At 34.7% G+C, this 22,304-nt stretch overlaps 1 protein-coding gene across 1 annotated transcript; it reads right to left on the bottom strand.

Moving 5' to 3' along the window:
- Positions 1-692: 692 nt before the first annotated feature.
- On the bottom strand, positions 693-20,456 carry LOC102668020 (uncharacterized). Its single transcript, XM_006599831.1, has 6 exons — positions 20,031-20,456; positions 19,019-19,892; positions 18,656-18,811; positions 18,310-18,469; positions 1,325-1,427; positions 693-785 (listed from the first exon to the last, which is right to left on the bottom strand). The coding sequence occupies exons 1-6, from the start codon at positions 20,454-20,456 to the stop codon at positions 693-695; spliced, it is 1,812 nt and encodes a 603-aa protein (XP_006599894.1).
- Positions 20,457-22,304: the final 1,848 nt, after the last annotated feature.

The raw sequence follows: 22,304 nt of genomic DNA, 5'->3' as shown, positions 1-22,304 counted from the left end.
AAGCCTACAAATACTAGAAGTTTTGAAGTGCTCAAGTTATGAACTTTGAACAAAGTATTCTCTCCTGCCTTCAAACCTTGTATTCATATTTTCTGAAGTTGTGAAAGCTCTCAAAATATTTTGTAAATGCTATGAGAAAGAGACAATGAGCCTATCTTGTAAATCCATCTATAAGGAGATATTGATTGTGTTCATGCACCAAACCTTAAACAAATATTTTGATTTATTTTAAAGCCAAGAGTGGCTTAGTAAGAAACAATAGTCAGGTTGTAAAAGCTTGGGGAAAGCATTTTGTAAGAGCCGGAGGTAACAGTGAACAATACTTATATCTTTATTGAGAAAGATAGTTGAAACTTGGTGGGTTTCTTAGAACTGAATGTTGACTCAATGGTAATGACGAACAAATATAAAATTTTTTATGTTCTTCCCCTTTCTCTTTACGTGTTAACTAACCTTTGAGTTGTAATTTTTGTTTCATTCTTTTGAGGATCCTTTTGTCTAATTCTTTTTGACGTAAAAATCTATTTTTAGAAATTGTCATCAGACTCAAGTGTGTTTATGAAAATCATAATTTAACCCTTCTTCTGGTGATTTTTTCCTTTACAAATTGGTATCAGAGCTTAACTTCTAAGGGGTTGGGCACTTGAAAATGTCTAGAGGAAAAGATCTTGATGGAAACCAAGGTGGTCAATTCATTCCAGAGGGAGCTCCCCTCTCAAGGCCTTCATCCTTCTTGGGAGATGATTATCCGTACTAGAAAAATCGTATAGAGATGTATATCGAATCTACACAATACCAATTATGGAACATAATCATTCATGGAGACATTCCCATCATCGAACCTTGTGAAGATTACATGTTATTATGTTATTGATGATTAGATAGTAATTACTGATTTAGTACTTATTACTCATTATTAGATTGATCCTATGTAATCAATATTGATCCTATTTGCTCATTATAAATAAAGGCTTAGTTGGTCATCCTTGACACACAACATTACACTAAAAAATTGTTATATGGTATCAAAGCTCAGGTTATTCTTGACAAAGGAATAACGAAATTTATTCTCCATTGAGGACCTACTTTCCCTGATGGACCTTTACAACAATTGTCATTCTGATGGCCTATTTCCGCATTTTAGTGCCCCAAAGTCCCTTATCTCCTTCATCGACAATCTGTTTTTGAATTTTTGATAACTTTTTTGGTCATTGTTGTTGGCCACCATTCCAACCGACAATCCCATGGTTTGGATCTTCCATCGTTGATCTATCCAATGCCACCCACTACGCCTCCCTCAGATAAGAGATGTGCTCCCACGTGCCTGTTCTTTCCGCGATGCAACCAGCCAAACAAGTTCTATTTCCAGCACGTCAAAGTGCCATTCTGGCCATGCTTCCAATGATAAGTTTGCCCCCTGGACGACCCTAACCAAGTAGTTTCATGTCAATAGGAGAATTTTCTCACAAATAACTTTTTTTTTTCTTTTTCTGTCTTCTTTTTCTCATGGATAACCGTGCGACTTCCCAATGCCTTTTTGTTGGAACTCACTTTTGATCACTATCGCCTATAAATTAAGATTGTCACGTCATCCACATGTGCAACCAATTCAAAGGATTTCCGCATACGACCCCATGCAAGGCCCTAGCACGGGAAGGTCACACACACAACGTGTGGCGCATCTTTGGCCAATGTCACACTATCGAGTTGACTACATTTGTAACAAGGTCGATTCATATGGCATATATGCTCAAGATCGAGGGGGAGTGTTAGGATTACACATTATTCTATTATTTATGATTAGATAGTAATTAATGATTTAGTCCTTATTACTCATTATTAGATTCATCCTATGTAATCAATATTGATCATATTTGCTCATTATAAATAAAGGCTTAGTATGGTCATCCTTGACACACAACTTTATAGTAAAACACTATTATGGGCTTGAAGCAAAATGAACTTAAGAAGACTTCAACTTTCTGCAGCTTAACAATAAAGCTAGATACACTACAACTTGTCCCTTGACAGAAAGCAAATACAACAAAATCTATAGGTTTAAAATAGGTAAAGATATTTGGGATTCACTTTGTGTCAACTACAAAGGAACAAAAGATGTTCAACTCATAATGTTGTCACTTTGACAAGACACTATGGTAGATTCTCCGTGAAGGATGAAGAAACCATTGATGAAATGTAAGGAAGATTTCAGGTTCTTCTAAATGGTTTAGAAAATCTTGGACATGTGCACACAAAGGCTCAAGTAAATCTAGATATTCTAGATAGCCTTCACAAGGTGTCGGGGCGTAAAACAACTGTCATTTCAGAGGCAAGAAACATGAAAAACCTTGTCTTAGGATGAGTTGTTAGGCCTCCTTCGTGTTCATAAGGTTCACTTGCAAAACAAAGACCAAATACCCCATATATATTCTGCTACCCGCAAATCCAGAGAAACAAGCACCAAATCCCCTAAAATCCTCAAAGTCAAAATAGTTTAGTCTGGTGCATCATACGATAGCTCAAGTGGATCTATAATGATGAGGTGGCTCTTATATCTAGAAAGTTCAACTAGATGCTGAAAAAAGAAGGGAAAGTACAAGTATTTCTCTAGAAAGAAAGATACCACATTTTTTAAAAAAAAGCACAAGGAGGAATGCAATGAGAACATCTCTTTGAGTGTAGAAAGCCAAGACACATGAAGGTTGAGTGTCTTAGGCACAACAAGAAGAAGTACAGTAGTGGAAAGATGAAGAAAAGTTTAATGGCCACATGGGATGACTCAAATAGTGAGAAAAATAATTATAGCTCAAATGAGGAACATGCCAACATCTATCTGATAGTAGATACAAAATATAAAGTTGATATAAAAACTTGTTTTGAATTTGATGCCTTATCTAGTTCCTCATCACATGATGAAGAACAGATGCCCTATGATGTTCTTCTTTAAAATTGCTACATGATTCCTTTACAATGTGAAATATATAACGAAAATACAATAGAATGTTTTGAAAATAATTTGTTAAAGAAATCAAAGATAGATTTAGAGGAGAAGATCAAGACTTTAGAAAATAGTCTAAGCAAAGCTAGTAGATATGAATGAACAATTTACAATTGAATAACTAAGAGATAAAGTAGCATGCCTTAAGTTAGAAATGACTAAGTGTTGAATGAGAGCAATTTGAAGACTGATCACAATTTTTAGAGAGCAAATTAAAGGAAGCAGTTTAGGAAAGCACTCAAAATTAGTTTTTGGTTGTTATTTGCAGAAGTGTCGTCAAAAAGGCATCTAAAGGTATTTTTTGGAAGTTATCAAACTGAATACTCTGAGGACAAGTGTCAAAATGGTGGATAGGGAGTTAGGAATCATTGTAAATGTGTCAAAATCACACATTATTTGACCATTAGACTAGGAAATCTATAAATAAGTGGTCATGCAACCATTTTATTTGGTTAGAAACACTTACACAATATTTTGTAACACCATCACACCACACATTGAATTATTGAAATGACTACATGTTTCCTAAGATAAGTGTATGTTCTTGCCCAACTTTCATATTAATGCAATTTCGTTTCTCATCTTTGATTCTACTTTCGATAACCTCTTCTTTTCCATTAACTCCTTCATTTCCTATGACCCCTTCTTCTATCTATGTCGCATTCTTTTACTTTTAAATTATTCATCTTTCTATAATTTGTTTTTTTGATAACTCTTTCTTTATTTACTATTTTACTGACATCATTTTCAAAAATGTTTAATTGAAAATCACATGTTTTGCATACATATCTTGATTTTCATTACAAAATGCAGAATTGTCATGTTTCTTTGAATTTGTTACTGGAATTTGTATTTCGATATTTTTCTTTTCGTTAATATTAAAATTCAAAATAAATTGATTTTTCACAATTTGAGGCCCAGGATGTCACTAGTTCGAATAAAAAGAATTCACTTCCAAGAGTCATATGATTCTAAGTCCCACAGACTCAAAAATACTTTTATTTGTTGATTGAGAATCATCGTAAGAAGTTAATGATAAGTTTTTATAAGTCGTTGAATCTTATTTTCAAATTTCCACCATCAACAAATATATATCTTCTTCTTTTCAAATCATAAAAAGATATGATATCTTAGCATCTAGTTATTAAATTCTTGCAGCAATTCAAGAAAAACTAGTATAATATATTTCCTCAAATAAAGCAAACTATCACTATAACCAATAAATTTAATTTGACGAGGTATAAAAGGGCTTTAAGAGAAACAAGATCTTAAGAAATAAATATAGCACTTAAAATTAAATGTAATACTAGGAAACAAATTACTTTACCACTCTTTGAGAAATATAAAAATATACTTCAAGGCATGTATGAGTATGAATGCACTTACTTGAGCTTGTAAACATACAAGCTTAGGCAATAACAAATATTTATCCCTTAACAAGGGCAAAAGGTACTTGATTGAGACTTGGGTTCCTAGGAAAAAAAGCTATAATATTTCAACTTGGTCTTAGCCTTTATGCAATGGGAATAGGTTGAAGTTCTAGGCATAAACAAATTCAGTTTGATCACCATGGACTTGTTTAGTCTAGACAATAAGAACTTCTTCAAATAGTGGAGGTTGAGTTGCTTAATTTTGTTTTATAGGTAGCACTCATTTTGTTAGTTTAGATATGACATGTTTAGTCTTAAAGGTTGTAGAACTTCTTCTCCTATTAAAGGAAAGAATGGTCTGATCATCATTTTTTTCTAGTGGACCAACATTAGTTTGTGTAACCACTTGATCTTCCTTCATAATAATTTATTTAAACTTAATCTTTAATGATCTCTTTAGGTGTTGGTTGAGGTATGGAGAGTGTTGATTGAGGTTGGGAACTTGGTTATGGTGGTTGGCCTTCTATTTGAGGTTGAGGTTCGATTAACTGTTTCTTGGAACATGATCTTTAAGGTAACTTTGGTCGTGGTGTAGAGGGTTTGGTTGAGGTTTTTTGATATAGCTAACGTGATGGACCAAAAAAGGGTTAAAAACTCGTTGATTTAAAAGAACACTGAGAGGTTGAGAAATTGAGAAAAGCTCAAAATTTAATTTATTAATAATCTATTCTCACAAGAAGTCTTAGGTACATATAAAACTAGGCTTAAATATAAAATTGGTCCCTGTAAGTTAGTGAATTTCAATTTTGGTGCCAGTAAGTTCATTTTTCTAATTTTAGTCCCTGCAAGAAGTGTTTTGCCAATTTTGGTCCCTACCATCAAACACCATTACAAAAATGGTTACCATGACATGATGGTGATCTCATTATATGCCACATGAGCAAAAGCATGATATCATGATTATGTCATCACATGTCATGTTAGCATAATGCCGTGTCACCAATGCCACGTCAGCAATAGTGCCATGTCAACAAAGATGTTAGAGGGAATAAATGAAAAAAAAAAGGAATTTATAGGGACATAAATAAAAAAATAAAACTTAAAAGGACTAAAAATGTAAAAAGAGAACTTACAGGGTAAAAATGAAAAAAAGAAATTTGTTTATGGATATAAATATGTCACTTAAAGTTGTGCATATTCCCATTTTCAATTATTTATGTCATGTACAAAAATATATGATGACATTAAGAGGAGAGTCTCATTTTTTCTTCAAAACACTTGAATGCATATCTTAACTAGACAAAGTATCTGCAAGTGACAAAGTCCAATTGTTTCTTACTAGCATTATTATTTCTAGAATCTTGGATGTATATTTGTTCATAGAATAAACAAAATTCTATTGCGGATAGGTGGATCATATGATAGATATGATTAAGGGACCAAGCCTAGGTTTCAAAAATTTTGTTGCATCTCCACTTCCATGTCCACCAAGACAAGGTGAGGGATAGGAAAAAGTCCGGTGAAGAGATAAGAGATATTAGTCATGAGGAAGATCAAGGACAAGAATGAGGTCTTTAACAGGATAGGTAAGGGAGCATATAGTCGATCAAGATCCCAGGCTTCATTTGGAAAAAGGTCAACTACCTTGTGATGAAAATCACTAAAATGCACATACGAAATCATATACAAATAAAGGGGCAATAGCAAGCCAATACGAAAACCCAAACTAAACATTGGCTATCCCCTACACAATGTATGAAGTGACTACAAAATATGAATCATGCAGGTTTTGATGATGCTAAAAAGAATTCACTTGATAATGATTGTCATCATCAAAAAGGGGGAGAATGTGAATCATGTAGGTTTTGATGATGCTGAAAAAAGTTCACTTGATAATGATTGTCATCATCAAAAAGGGGGAGAATGTGAATATGTGAATACATGATTTTGATGATGCCAAAGAATAATCAACCAAGGTTGCGGTCAAGATTACTTCAACAAACATTCAAAGGTTAAACATTGCTTCAAGATTAATACAAAGTTGCTTCAACAAACAAGCATTGCTTCAAGATCAATTCAAGATCAAGCTTTGCCTCAAAACAATGTGTTTCCAAGACATCCAAGGCTGTGGTAATCAATTACCAAGACATCTAAGTGAAATTGAAATTTGAAATTGAAATTGAAATTTGAAATTCTAAATTTGAAATTTCAAAATTGAAATTTGAAGATTTAAAAATTGTTATTGCCAAATTTACTCTTGTTACTATTTCTACTTTGTTAACATGCTTTTACTGTGGTAAGAAAGATCATAGTGCATCAACATGTTATATTAGAAAGAATGGTAGTAGCATTGAAAAAATGGTATGGATCATTACTCAAAACTAGCATTCAAGGACCCAAGAAAATTTGGATACCAAAATCAAAATATGATTATATGAATGATGGACTCCTTGAAGCAAAGTTGATACATTGATAGCGGTTGCTCCAAACGCATGGCGGGAGATACATCAAAGTTTATTCATATTTCTCCCAAAGATAGTGAATATATGATCTATGGAGACAACAAACAAAGGTAAAATTGTTAAAGTTGGAAAAATAGGTACGAATCCCTCTACCGTCATAGAAAATGTTTTACTTATTGATGATCTTAAGCATAGTTTATTAAATATTCATCAATTATGTGATAAAGGCCATTTATCCAGCAAGAGGATTTTAATGTTTGTCTATTTTTGATTATTTTTGTCTATGATTGTTAACTTTTTATTGAGTTTTGATGCTTGTTTTCTACTCGAGTTTTGATTGTCCTTGATGATTATGATTGCTAGTTATGATGATTATTGACTGCTTTTGATGATTGTTTTTTATTGAGTTTTGATTGTCTTGGATGATTGTGTTTGTGATTTATGTTGATTGTCTTTGACTGATTGCTTTTGATGATCGTTTTTTTATTGAGTTTTGATTGTTGTTGATGATTTTTTTTATTGTCTTTGATGATTGTGTTTGAGAGTTATGTAGATTATCTTTGATGATTACTTTTGATGATTATTTTTGATTGAGTTTTGATTGTCTTTGATGATTGTGTTTGAAAGTTATGTTGATTGTCTTTATTGATTACTTTTGATGATTATTTTTTACTATTATATATTTTGATTATTTATATTGAGTATGTATTTTTGTGGGTGCAAAATAGTTAGTTTTAAGGCCTTTTGATATCATTTGATTCTCATATATTCCAACAAGTGGTAACATTTTCTTTTGGGCCAAGAAATGATACTTTGAACGGTATGGCATGCTCTACTCTTTTAATTCATTATAAATTATTGAATGTTTTTGTCCTCTTTGCTCATGATTTGTTTTTTATGTTGATAAAGAGGGAGAGATAGATAAAAGATAAGATAGTAAGGGTTTATGAGAATTTTTTTTTATGAAATATATGCAATCTTCAACTATTTCATATAAGCAATCATTGCAAAATGATGGGGGAGTAAACTATACAGATAGATAATTTTTTTGTTGCTCCTAACCTACAGATGTTTGTCATCATCAAAAAGGGAAAAAATGTGAATCATGCAGGTTTTGATGATGTCAAAAAGAATTTACTTGATAATGATTATCATCATAAAAAAAGGAGGAGAATGTGAATCATGCAGGTTTTAATGATGCTGAAAAGAATTCACTTGATAATGATTATCATTATCAAAAAAGGGAAGAATGTGAATCATGTAGGTTTTGATGATGCTGAAAAGAATTCACTTGATAATGATTGTCATAATCAAAAAGGGGAAGAATGTGAATGTATGAATACATGATTTTGATGATGCCAAAGAATAATAAAAAAAAGTTGCGGTCAAGATTACTTCAACAAACATTCAAAGGTTAATCATTGTTTCAAGATTAATACAAAGTTGCTTCAACAAACAAGCATTGCTTCAAGATTAATTCAAGATCAAGCTTTGCCTCAAAACAAAGTGTTTCCAAGACATCCAAGGCTGTGGTAATCAATTACCAAGCAGTGCAATCGATTACTAGAAGACAATTTTGAAAAAAATAGCTTTTAGAAGGGTTTTGAAATTTGAATTTAAAAGTTGTAATCGATTACCATTGATGTGTAATCGATTACTAGCAACGGAACTCTTGAAATTCAATTTGAAAAGTCATGACCCTTGAAAATTTAACTGTCTAATCGATTACCAAAAATCTGTAATCGATTTCTAATGAAGAATTTCAGAAAAAACTTTTGAAAAGACACATCTCTTCAAATCATTTTGAAAAGGCACGAAGCGCCTATATATATATGTGTGTGTGTGTGTGTGTGTGTGTGTGTGTTTGACTTCGAAAAGTATGAGAGAGATATTATAAGAGAACTTCATTGCCAAATGCTCTCTCAATAACTCTTGGGCAAACACTTGCAAATCTATTGAGAGTTCATCCAGGAACTTCAATTTGTATCATCCACTATAAAGGAGAGAAACCTTTTTGTTCATCTCAGAAAGTCAATTATAATCAAGAGACTGGTTGTCTCTTGAATTATGAGTTTCTTGAACACAAGGGAAAGGGATTCCTTGGGTGTTCAGAAGTTGTAAAAAGGATTTTTACAAAGTTAGTGAAAATATCAAGTGGGTTGCTTGAGGACTGGACGGAGGCACGGGAAGTGGTCGAACCAGTATAAATTGAGTTTGTATTTCTCTCTTCCCTTATCTCATTTATGTTACTGTAATCAATTTCGTCTTGCATGTTTAAACAACATTATTAAATTGATTGTTACTTCTTCTTCTGCATTCTGAGCCTATCATTTAGAAAGGGGGTTAAAAGTTTGTTAGTGGGAAATTTTGAAACTTAATTCACCCCCCTCTTAAGTTATTGAGGCCACATGTTCAACACAAAATACATGCATGGATTAAAGGATACTCTATCATACGTAAATCTTTTAATTAATTAGTTCTTACTTATTTTATTTTATATTAATTTTAAATTAAATTTATACATGATATTTAAGACATAAATATTTGTTTGTGTCTACAAATATGTCCTTTTTTTTCTTCTTTTTTAGTCCTTGTAAGTTCTATATTTTTCATTTTAGTCCCTGTAAATTTTCTTTTTTTTAGTCCCTGTAAGTTATATTTTCATAGTCCTTTTGATGTTATTGTTGATGTGGCATTGTTGCTGATATGACATTATTGATGTTGTTGAACTATTGTTGGCATGACACTAGTTGGCCAATCTGGCAGTGCCTCATCACCCTAGGTTTATCATGTTAGCTATTATTTAAGTAAATAGACAACCCGGATAAAATAATTTAGAAAAATGTCAACTTACAAGGACTAAAATTGGAAAAATAAACTTATAGAGACCAAAAATGAAAAGGTTAACTTATAAGGGCCAATTTGATATTTAAGCCTATAAATAAGGCTCAAGTGCAATTTTTGTTCTCCTATTTTTTCAAATTCATAATTTTTGTATATCTATTTTAAAATAAAGACATTTAGTCCTCATACTTTTCAAAATCCATAATTTTAGTCCTCATTTAAAATAGAGACATTTAATCCCTCAGTTTTGTAACATTGTGATTTTGGTCCTTCCACCAAATTTGAAACATTGACCGGTAAGAGATTAACCTAACATGGTCCAAATTTAGTGACATGAAATAGGATTATTTATTTAATTCATGTCATAGTGAATGTTAATCTCTTAACAATCAACACTTTCAGTTTGACAGAAGGATCAATGTAACATTCTGATTTTCATAATGTTGATTAAGTGTTTTAATTTGATTGCAAGAGTGATTAAATTTAAATTTAAGTTCCTGTAATTAATTAATTAATTATGAGATGATGGTCTATGATGTTAATATTTATGTTTATGTCAAAACCATGTTTTATGCGTGATTAGTTGATTGTTAGTGTTTAGGCCTAGGTGAGTGAACCTTTAGTGATAGGAATGGAGTATGTGAGCTTAAGAAGTGATGGGGTGCAAATAGAAATAAGAGGAAGAGTTATATGCTCATTTTTTAGTTTTAAAACTTAACGATAACACAAACACTCTCATCTCAGTCTCTTGCTCCTCTCCAAGACAACCCACCATTAGAGTGTGAGACCTTAAAACCCAGCACAAAGGACCTTGTTGTTGAGTGTCTTTTTCAAATTTGGATTGATTTTAGAGATAAAAGTGTTCTCTTTCAAGGTTTTGACTTGTTTTATGTTGGCTTTTGGGGTTTGGGTGGTATGGGTGATGTAGAATTGTTGTAGAAGTAAGGGACAACTTGCATCTTGGACCAAAAGTCTCTTCCTTTCCTTCTTTTCTTCATCTCAAAGCAAGTTCATTAAGTTTGATAGGTAAGGGAAGCTTTAAATTAACTTTAATCTTATATTTGATGTGTTGTATCACTATTTTTATATCATTAATGGTGTTTTAAATCGATGTTAATGTTTGGAAATGAAAGATTTGAGTTGGAAATGGATTGGAACTCATTAGAGGGGCAAAATAGCAGAAAATCATGATTCTACAAATCTATTTTTGTTGTGGCTAAGATTTTCACTACGACTAAAATTGTTCTCAATGCAGCAAAAGTATGTAGTTGTGTTGCCCTATAGGTGATCTAGATGACCTAATATGGAAAAGTTATCTTCATGAAAATTGTAGTCCTAGATGTTAGCTAACTAATGATGGCTTTGGTCTCACTTAAAATTATTATTTATAACTCTAGAAATGATCACATTAGTAAACAAAGGTCAAGTTGTCGATAATTGGTAAAAGTTTCATATACATTGTAATTTTAGGCATAGTATGCTTCCAAATTAGGTCTTTGGATAAGCATACAAGTTGGAGATAATCTTATTAGCTTTCAAATGAGACAATAATCAACTTAAAAATATTACTAATCTTTTAGAAACTTCATATTTGACAATTTTATAGGGGCTTGGATTGGGAAGAAATGGATGCTAACATAGTTGACACTGCAATTACTTCAAGGAAACATAAAAGAGAAGAATTTAAGAAGATAATTAAAGTTGCTTCTGCTTGTGTCCTTTATATGATTATGGGTGTAGTAGCATGGTATCATAATAGTCATTTTGTTAAGGAACCAACCCGTAATTGGGAATTGGAACGACGAAGTCACCTTAATAATCTCATTAGAGGGTCATAAATAAATTGTTTTGAACAACCAAGGTTTAGTAAGAGTGAGTTTTTCAAGCTTTGTTGAATTTTACAAGAAGGCAATGGATTAGTAAGAACAAGAAATGTTCCAACAATTGAAGTGGTGGTGATGTTTCTACATATCCTTGCTCACAAGCTTAAGTATACAGTTGAGCATTTGGATTATTATAGATCTAAAGAAACAATAAGTAGTCAATTCAATAATGTCTTGAGAGCTGTAATGAAAGTGAGCAAGGACTATTTGAAGTTTCATACATATAATGTAGAAGGTTTAGAGGCAATTGAATGGAGTTGGTTTAAGGTAAGTTTATGAATAGTTAGGCTAGATTAACTAACTATAAGCATTTTTTAGAAACTAAATATATTAATAAATTTGTGTTGTTTGTAAAATTGTGTTGGAGCACTTGATGAGACACATATTTCGACATTAGTTTCTCTTGAAGATAGGCCTAGATATCGTAATAAAAAATGTGATGTTTCTACAAATGTGTCAGCAGCTTGTGGTCCAGATTTAAGGTTTATTTATGAGTTGCCTAGGTGGGAAGGGTCTAATGGAGATTCTCGAGTATTACGAGATGCTTTACATCGTCAAAATAAACTTGAAATTCCAACTGGTAATATCTCTTGCAAATAAAATTTTATTTAACTTATTGGCATACCCTAATTTCGTTCGGGGACCATTGTTTGATAGCATGCGACCCTCGCTTGACCGCTTCGAGATACTTAACACCCATTGTTAGGCAATCCGTGGAGTTCCGCGACATGCCGGAAGTCGAAGGGAAGCATTGTTGCTCAATCCGTAAAGTTCCACAACATTCCAGAAGTCAGAGAAGGGATTGTTGCGTAGTCCGTAAAGTTTCGTAACATTACGGAAAAAAAACAAGTATTGTTACGTAATTCGCAAAGTTCCGTAACATTACGAAAAAAGATTCAGTAAAAAAAAGCAAAGGTGGTGTATTTAGTAAAAAGAGGTGTGCAAATAGCAATCAGGCCCACTTGGGCCTTCCAGGATGTTCCAACAGAAGGCGGTGCCTTCTGGTGGAAGCAACCCAGCTCGCCTGGGCGGGCTGGGCGGCAACCACCTCCCTCTTTTCCCCTATAAATAGGGGAAGGAGGGCAGAACAAATTCGTTCAACCCTCCTGGTATCTGAGATTCACTTAAAATTAGTGAGAAAAATTGTTTCCATAAAGAAAATCCTAGCCGAGGCGCTTCTGTAATACTTTCGAGGCGTTTCCGTGAGCGATTTCGTGAAGATTTTCCACCGTTCTTCATCGTTCTTCGTTCGTTCTTCGGTCTTCAACCGGTAAGTTCCCGAAATCGAACCTTTCAATTCATTCTATGTCCCCACTTGTTTCGCGTACTTTTATTTTTATTTCATTTACTTTCCGTACTCCCTTTTAACGTGCTTTAATTATTTATTTAAGTCATTTTCTCACCTAATAAAAAAAAAAAATTTCCACCGATCATTTGAGTTGTAACATCTTTTAATCTCTGTTAGAATAAAATTCGATCGATCTTTCACATCATAACCACGTTTAAAACCAAAAAGAGGAAAAATAATAATATAATAATAAAAAAATATCTTTAAGTAAAATAATCAAAAAAGGTTAATCGAACATTTTCCTTTGGGATTTTCTTTCTTAATCGAATTGACTAATAACCAAAGTGAAACTAAGGCTAAAATCAACTCACAAATCAAGCTTTTTGTCATCACCAAAAAAACCATTTTGAGGTCCAACGCCTTGAAATGGTCTTCTTTGCTTTTATCAAACATAGATATAACTTTGTCACCTCTTTCAAAAAACCAAGAGATCATTAAGGGTCCAATGCCCTAATGTTTTCTCTCCTTTCAAAAAGTCAAAAGATCGTTTAATGGTCCAATGTCTTAAAATGACCCTTTTGTTCAAATTAAAAAATATCTTGCAAAAGAGATAAAAACAACTTAACCAACGTTTAGTTCTCAAAGAACTACGTAGGTCTGATTTCCTTACCATAATCGAGGAATACGTAGGAGCAAGGGAAACACCCTTGTCGACCACAAAAATACAAAAAGCATAAAAAGACATAAAAAACGTAAAAAAAAAAAAGCGAAAATAAAAATTGAAGTCATATTTACACACTTGATTAAAAGCTGTCGTCCCTTGTGACGGACGCATGGGGTGCTAATACCTTCCCCGTGCGTAAATACATCTCCCGAACCTTTCACACTTAAAGTTCGTAGACCACGTCTTTTCCGGTTTTTCCGACGTTTTCCTCGAATAAACGTTGGTGGCGACTCCGCGCATTTTCCTTTCTTGGAAGACGCACCCATGAGCCTCACTTCGCCCTCCCGCCAAAGGGTAGGTTGCGACACTTATGTAGTTCAAGTCTATGATTTTTTTAAACCATTATAGGTAAGTACTTTCTTGTGGATGCGAGATATACCAATGGTCTTGGATTTTTAGCATCATATTAAGGGACTAGATATCATTTCAATGAGTAGACTGGAAGCAACCCTCAAAATTACGAGGAGTTACTTAATCTCTGTTATGCAAGTGCACGAAATGAAGTAGAAAGGTTGTTCAAGATATTGAACAAAGATGGAATATATTAATAACTCCTTCATTTTTTTATTTAAAGACACAAATAAGAATTATCAATGATTGCTTTGTGTTACAGAATTTTATAGGACATGATCAACCAATTGATAAACTTTTAGAGGCTAAAGATTCAGAGCTTTTATCTGTTGGTTATCAATGTGGAAGCAATGTCTTCCAAGGTTATTTTGATGATGCCAAAGAATCAAGAGTCAAGCAAAGATTCAAGAATCAAGTTTCAAGATTCAAGATTCAAGAAAAATCAAGATCAAGATTCAAGAATCAAGAGAATACTCAATCAAGATAAGTACTAAAAAGTTTTTCAAAACATTGAGTAGCACATGAAGTTTTCACAAAATCTTTTACTAAAGAGTTTTACTCTCTAGTAATCGATTACCAGAAGGTAGTAATCGATTACCAGTAGCCAGCATTGTTTTTCAAACTGATTTACAAATCTGTAATCGATTACCATAATTATGTAATCGATTACCAGTGTTTTAAAACGTTAAGATTTTCAAAATTCAAAATGAAGAGTCACATCTGTTGATGTGTAATCGATTACACCTTAATGGTAATCGATTACCAGTGACTGTTTTCAAAAAATTCATTTCCAAAAGTCACAATTCTTCAAGTGACCTGTTTATGAAGATTCTTTCAAAAGTCATAACTTTTTAAGTAATTAGTTTTAAAGGAATTGCCAAGAGTTACAAGTTTTGACTTGAGTCATAAAAAAATTATAAATATGTGACCTTGGCATGAAACAAATAAATTTTGATCATAATCATCTATCTTTCAAACTATCTTTCAATCTTCTCTCAACATCATTCAATATCTTTCAACTTTGTCTACATAATTTTCTGATTCTTTTTTCTCTTCATCTTTCTAAAAGTTTTTGTTCAAAACTTTATCTTCCAAGAAAAGTTCTTTGTTCAAAAACTTATGCTATTCATCTTTTTCATTCTCTTCTCCCTTTGCCAAAAGAACAAAGGACTAACCGCCTGAATTCTTTTGTGTCTCTCTTCTCCCTTTCCAAGAGAATTCAAAGGACCCTGCTTGAGAATTCTTTTGATTCTTCCCTTCCCCTTAAGCAAAAGATTTCAAATGACCAACCGCCTGAGATATCTTTTGTTTCCCATTTACAAAGATTCAAAGGACTAACTGCCTGAGAATTCTTTGTCCCAACACATTGGATGGTACATCCTTTGTGGTACAAGTAGATGGTACATCTCTTGTAGATCAGTTCAAGTGGAGGGTACATCCACTTGGTTTTTTCAAAGAGAATAAGGGAAGGGACATCCCTTGTGAATCTTTGGCTTGTAAAGGATTTTACAAGGTTGAAATAAATCTCAAGAATCGCAGGTTGCGTGGGGATTGGATGTAGGCACGGGTTGTTGCCGAACCAATATAAAATTCTTGTGTTTGTCTTCTTCTTCCCTACACTCTTTAATTTCCGCTGTGCACTTTAATTATCGCTTTTACTTTTGATTAAGTTTCTATTTTTGTTCTTTACTTTCTCAACTTAGTAGTAAAAGCCTATTTGAATCTAGTAACATTAAGAAGGATAGATTTTTAATTAGTCAAGACACGCTCATAATTAATTCAACCCCCCTTCTTAATTATTTCGAGGCCACTTAATCCAACAATCAAGAGTTAACTCGACCAACGAAAAGAGTTCAAAACAATGTGACAAATGATGTCATAATTATTCAAGTCACTAAAGAGTGGACAATATTTTGAGATACATTAGTGATGAATAAGTTTGCTAATTATCAAGTCAGAAGAAACTTTACATAGGGAGTTTTTTTTTAATGTAATTTGTTATTGAAGAAATACTTTTTTTAGTACTTGGTCTAATTATGTACTGTAATTTGCTACTTTAAGAAAAACTTTTAGTGTTTGCCATGTGTTTCTTCAGAAAAAATATATTTATTTATACAATCTATAATTGGGCATTGTATTTGATATATGTTATGTGCAGGTTAATCAAGTTAATAGTGTTGTATGTGATATTTGTTATATGCAAGTTAATAGGTGGTACTAACTTCAATAGAGCCATCCAAAGGAAACATCAAAGGGAGAAGAAAGGTGGCAAAAAAAAATGAGGAAACAAGAAGTTATTTTACATGAAATTTGGAGATGAAACATGTGTTGGCTGAAGTACTAAGAGGTCAAAGAAATTTGGACAATAAGAGTGACGGAGCTTGGAAAAGGGTAGCATACAATACTGTAACTGCAAAGTTATATGCTAATTTTGAAGTCCAAGTCACTTGGGAGAACATTAAAAATCGAATTAAAATTTGGAGATCATGGTATGGAATTGTTAGTGATATCCTTAGTCAGAGTGGATTTGATTGGAGATGGCACCAAATACATGATTGTTGTTGGTGATTAAAATGCATGGAATGAGTATGTTAGTGTAAGTAATATTCTATACTGCTATTTTGTTAGTGTAAGTAGTGTTTTATATAATATTTAATTGGTGCTATTATTGACTCTTTTTATTTTATTTTCAAGTCACATAAAGAGGCTAGAAATTTTTTATTCAAGGAAATTCCAAATTGGGTGATATAGTGGACTTGTGTGCTAAAGATTGAGCCACCGACCGTGGAGCTAAAACTGTTATGGATGCTGATGAAGTCATGAGCATTGGGGTAAATGAAATGGAATTGATGGGTTAAGAGGATGCTAGTGCTTCTATAGATTTAGAGGAATTAGGCTCTGGTTCAAAAATAAGGGGACAATCTTCAAGTTCAACTAGCGTACAATCCCAAAGGAGGAAGATTGGAGAAAAAGATGGAATAGTTGCTTTGATGAAACTAGTGGCTGAGTCTTTTGATCGATTGACACAAGCATATGATAAAAAGGTTGAGGAAAATGATATTCAAGAAGTGTAGATGAGGTGGCTTTGATGCAAACCTTAATAAAAAAACATTAGGCTAAAGTTGTTAAAAGGTTAGCTGACCTTCCAAAACAGTTAGCTATCATGAAAGCACTTCCAATTGAGCAGAAGGATGATTATGTTTTGACACATTTCTAGAACCTAAAACGTGGTGAGTTACTTGTATTTTCTATTTTATTTTACTATCTTGTTTTATTTTTCTCATTATCTTGGATTCATTAGGTTTTGCATCTTACATGCTTCAACATTTCATTTCAAGCTTTGATTTGCTTTTGCATTTTATACTGTCTGAAAATACTGCTTGTAAGTCACCTAATGGTTATTTTATTATAGTTTGTGTGAGATGGTTATCTTTGGGTATATATATTTGTGATTGTGGCATCATAATCTTGGGAAAAATGTAAATTATATTAAACCCAAAATGATACAACAATAAACGGGGCATTCCCTACAGTTAGAGAAAATCAAAAGCCTCCCTAATACAAGAAGTCCTATATCAAGATGCTAAAACAAATGCAACAGGTGTGGTTGTCTATACATAAGAAACTTAATCTTGCTAATAACCTCTATTACAGAAAATTGATAATCTTCAAAAATCAGCTTGTTCCTAGACAGCCAAATGCAGTAAACTGTAATTGTTATAGCCAGACAACGTAATTTTCCTTGAACACCTGATGTGGATCTGCCCCTAATTAAAGAGTCAGTAATGCGCTCTAAAGAAGTGAAACGCCTGCGGAAAGGAGCCAAATCACGAATGTGAGCCCACACTTGGGAGAGATTTTCTGCAAGAAAAGAACAAATGAACATTTGACTCAGCCTCATTTGAACATAAAGGGCAGAGGGAACCCTTGTTCAAAAAAGCAACTTTGTCAAGAGTAAGCAGCCGGTTCCTTTTAGCAAGCCACAAAATGAAAGACTGCTTAGGGGGGATTGTTGGGTTCCATGTAACAGAACACCAACTAACAGTAGGCTTGACACCTCTAATGTATTCATAGACTTTGCCAACAAGCAATTGTTCATTGGTGCTCCAAGATTGAATCCTTTTTTTGGCCTCTTCCGTACTTAGCTCTTTGGAGATAATAAAGTCCCTTATTTGAATGATTTTCTTTATCAAAACTGAATATGATGAAGAAGTATTGTAATTCCACACATCGCTCCCTCTAAAATAGTAATGGTGAACCCACCGAACCCATAGAGAATCTTTCTTACAATGAAAGTCCCACAGGATACGGGAAAGAAGCGCAATGTTCCAGTCCTTGAGATTAAAAAGGCCTAAACCCCCTTCTTTTTTCGGAGAACAAACTACTAACCAAGCAACCAAGGGCTTATTTTTGCCAATATCCGCTTTGCCCCACAGAAAATTACGGCATGAAGCGTTGATCCGGTCCATAACAGATTGCGGCAAAGGAAAAATCCCCATCCAGAAATTCACAATTCCTTGAATAACTGCTCTGATCAACTCCAACTTACCTGCATAAGATAAAGACTTCTTGCTCCATCCCTGAATCAGGCCAGTAATCTTGGAAAGCAAGGGAGCATAATGACATACATTTAATCTAGATGATAAAAGGGGAACACCCAAGTATCTAAAAGGGAAGTCACCCAAGCTAAATCCAGTAAGCTGCTGAATATGAGAAAGCTAATGAGGCCTAATACCGGCTGAGTATATGGCAGATTTATCAGAGCTGATGGAAAGCCCTGAAACCCTACAGAAGTGTTGAAGCTTGGCAAACATAGTTGACACAGAAGGGATATCTCCTCTAGATAGAAGCATAATATCATCTGCAAAAGCCAAATGAGATAGCTGAATACCTGCACAGTTGGGATGAAATTTAAAATTGGCATCATCCTTGAGGCTGCTCATATCTCTGGAAAAGTACTCCAAACAGAGCATAAACAGATAAGGGGAGAGAGGATCCCCTTGTCTAAGACCCCGCTACCCTTTGAAGTGACCATAAATGGATCTATTGACTGCCACACTAAAAGAAGTGGAAGAAACACATTCCATGATCCAAGTACAGAACTGGGTTAGGAAGCCAATGGACTTAAGCATCCAATCCAAGAATTCCCAGGAAATGGAATCATAAGCTTTATGCAAGTCAATTTTCAGGAGGCATCTCGGAGAGGATCTTTTCCAGGCATATTTGCGCAAAATCTCTTGAATTAGGAAGATGTTGTCCATCATCTTTTTGTTCTTAATGAAAGCAGTTTGAGTTTCCCCAATAATAGTCTCAAGCACTGGGGCTATGCGGTTGGCCAGAATTTTAGACACAATCTTGTATAACAAATTACAGCAAGATATGGGTCTAAAATGATTAACCTGGGAGGCCTGATCATGCTTAGGAATAAGCGCAATAATAGCATGGTTGAGCTGCTTTAGAATTTTTCCAGTTGTAAAGAATTCATTAACCGCTTCAAAGATATCATCACCAATGATATTCCAAGCCTTCTTGAAGAATAAAACATTGAAACCATCTGGCCCAGGAGCTTTATTGTTATCCATCACAGAAATAACGTTCCAAACCTCTTGCTTAGAAGTAGGACAAAGTAAGGCCGCAAAGCAATCGATGGGAACCTTAGGACCCCTGTTGCAAATCGAAATGGAAGGAGTTTGGGTCAGCTCATGAGCACTAAACAAATTCCTAAAGTGATTCACAAAAGCAAGGGCAATTTCATCTTGGGAGGAAGTCTTATGCCCATCCTCTAGCCTTATGGCAGCAATAAACCGGCTGTGTATGTTGCGCTTGATTAGAGCATGAAAGAATTTGGAGCATTTATCAGCCTGCAGGAGATATTTGTTTTTGATGAGTTGAGAAAATTTTAGAGACTCCGTTTTTCTAAGCATAATGGTCTGCCCTCTAGTGCGGTTTGCCAGAGCAAGAAGGGAAGGATCCTGAGGATTTTGCTTTAGAGAATTAAGCACACTGTTATATTCAGCCTTAACTAGCTCCACTCGGTTGGAGATGTTGCTGAACTCCTACTTAAAAATATTCTTCAAGGGAGCTTTAAGAGCTTTCAATTTCTTACAGACCTTGAACATGCTACAGCCGTGAATATTTTGCTTCCAGCCATCTGCAACAATTCTTAAGAAATTTGGATGATCCACAATAGCATTGTTGAATTTAAATGGAGAATTACCTCTAGGCACTACCAACTCAGTGGTGACAACTAGAGGAGTATGGTCTGAAATAGAAATAAACTTCATAACTTCACAAGCAGAATTTCCAAAGGAATTGAACCAGGCCTGGTTACATAAAGCTCTGTCCAGTTTGCTCCACACCCTGCCATTAGTCCACGTGTACAAGGGGCCATGAGTGTTGATGCTCCCCAACCCCAGGTCACAATAGCAATCAACAAAATCTTGCAACTCATAAGCATTGGGCTCAGCTCCATTGAAATGGTCGGTGGGAGACATAATGGAGTTGAAGTCACCAATGAGGAGCCAGGGGCAATTCATATTAGCATTGATACTATTTAGATTTATCCAAAGAGATCTTCTTGCCATAATGGAGTGAAGACCATAGATGAATGAAACCTGAAAGCGCTTGGCAGTGGTTTTACAACAATAGCACGGTGAATCAATTGGGCATTTGACTCCAAAACAGAAAGATGAATCTTATCCTGCTTCCAGAGGATAAGAATTCTGCCAACATTATGAGAAGCGAAGTTATGGGTGAAGTGCCAGTCACCAAACTTTCTTCTCATGATTTCCTCAACTGAAGCCTTATTCAACTTAGTTTCCAACACAGCCATGACGTTAATTTCCTTGCAGTGAAGGAAGCTCTGCATCGCATGATGCTTCAGAGGCAAATTAAAGTCTCTGATGTTCCAAGAGGCAATGATCATGGATTCGGACGGGAGGAAGCCTCCTCGACCCTAGTTACAGCTTTATGATTTCTTCCTCTTTGGACATCAGCTTGCATATCCTCAATACGGGTTGTCTTTATGAGTTGCACTTTTTTTACCTTTTTTCTGGTGTTTTGTTTTCACCTGAGCAAACCCCTCTTCTATAGGATCATCCAACTCAGTGTTCCCTGTTTCTTTGAGGTCAAAAGAATTCTGAAGGACAGGAACATGATTTGCAACCATAACATGTTTTCTGTGAGGAGGGACAGATAGATAGTCTGGACATTCTTTGGATTATCAGAGGGGCCTGCTGTATTGGTATGTGGGGGCATTGCTGAATCACCCAGTTGTGGCTGATCCAAGGTGGGGTAGGTTGTGATGAGAATAGGCTTATTTGCAGTGACAGTTTTACAATTAGTGAGGCGGTGCCCAATCATCTTGCAATGAGTGCAAAAAGAAGGTCTATTTTCTTACTCAATCTTTTGCACAAAAGTCTTCCCTATTGGAAGTCTAAATCGCACTTCATCGATGAGCTCCAAAGAAGCATCAACCTCAACTAAAGCTCTAGCAAAAGAAATAGACCCCTTAGAAGTAGTAAGATGGTCAAATCGAATGGGCGAACCAATCTTGGACAGGATTTTCCCTAAGGCTTGAGGATTCCAAAGCTCCAAAGGTAGATTTCTGAGTTTAACCCAGACAGGGATCTTGCTGAGCTCCTCATTGCCAAAGTCAAAGAATGTTGGCTTAACCTTCAGCAATAGGGGTCTTTGAAATATGAAGTAAGGGCCTGCAGAGAGGACTTGGTTCAGATCGTCCTCAGACTCAAATTTAAACACTAGCAAACCACTTTCATGAGATGAGTATGAAAACTTGACTCCCCATTTTTGCCAACAATCCAACAGAGCTTTCTTTCCTGGGAATCGACCAGCCACATAGCCAATAAGGCTATGTCCCCAAGCCTCTTCCAGGGGTTGCAAATCAATTTCTTCCAACAACACTTTATCATCAGAGGGTGGAGGGGAGAACTTCATTCCAAAACCTTTGGAAGGGCTTCTATTATCTTTGAATAGATTGACCCAAGGAGTGGGAGCCTTATTGTCGTCTAGCTGTAATGATGACTTAGAGCCACAAGAGTGAGATGAATCATCATCAGTGGTTGAATCATTGTCCCCTAAGGTGCAAGAAACCTCTGGGGAAGATTCAGATTCAGCACTGCATTCCGACAAATTATCAAACACTTGGTGTGTGACATCATCAGTTTTTGCAGAACTTGTCCCTGCCTTTTTTACGAGCACCTTGCCTACAAGATTATCCTGTGAAGCAGTATAAGCATTCTGATTTGCTTGGACAACATCCAAGCAACCAGCCAGACCAGAAGTAGCAGATGTTTGGGATTTACCTGAACCTGAGGTAGTACCCTTCACCATAATTTGCTTTGCAGCTGAGTGCGATTGACGAC

The sequence above is a fragment of the Glycine max genome, chromosome 16 (genome assembly GCF_000004515.6).
Source record: "Glycine max cultivar Williams 82 chromosome 16, Glycine_max_v4.0, whole genome shotgun sequence".
Taxonomy (NCBI): domain Eukaryota; kingdom Viridiplantae; phylum Streptophyta; class Magnoliopsida; order Fabales; family Fabaceae; genus Glycine; species Glycine max.
Note: the sequence above shows the minus strand (reverse complement) of the source record. Positions and strands in the feature narration are given on the sequence as shown.

Coding starts and splice junctions, on each gene's coding strand:
- LOC102668020 (XM_006599831.1), bottom strand. CDS start 20,456: ATGAATTGCCCCTGGCTCCTCATTGGTGACTTCAACTCCATTATGTCT. Junction 19,893..20,030: donor ACGGCTGTAGCATGTTCAAG/GTCTGTAAGAAA, acceptor CAAAATCCTCAG/GATCCTTCCCTTCTTGCTCT. Junction 786..1,324: donor TTGCATCGCGGAAAGAACAG/GCACGTGGGAGC, acceptor GGTATTGTGTAG/ATTCGATATACATCTCTATA.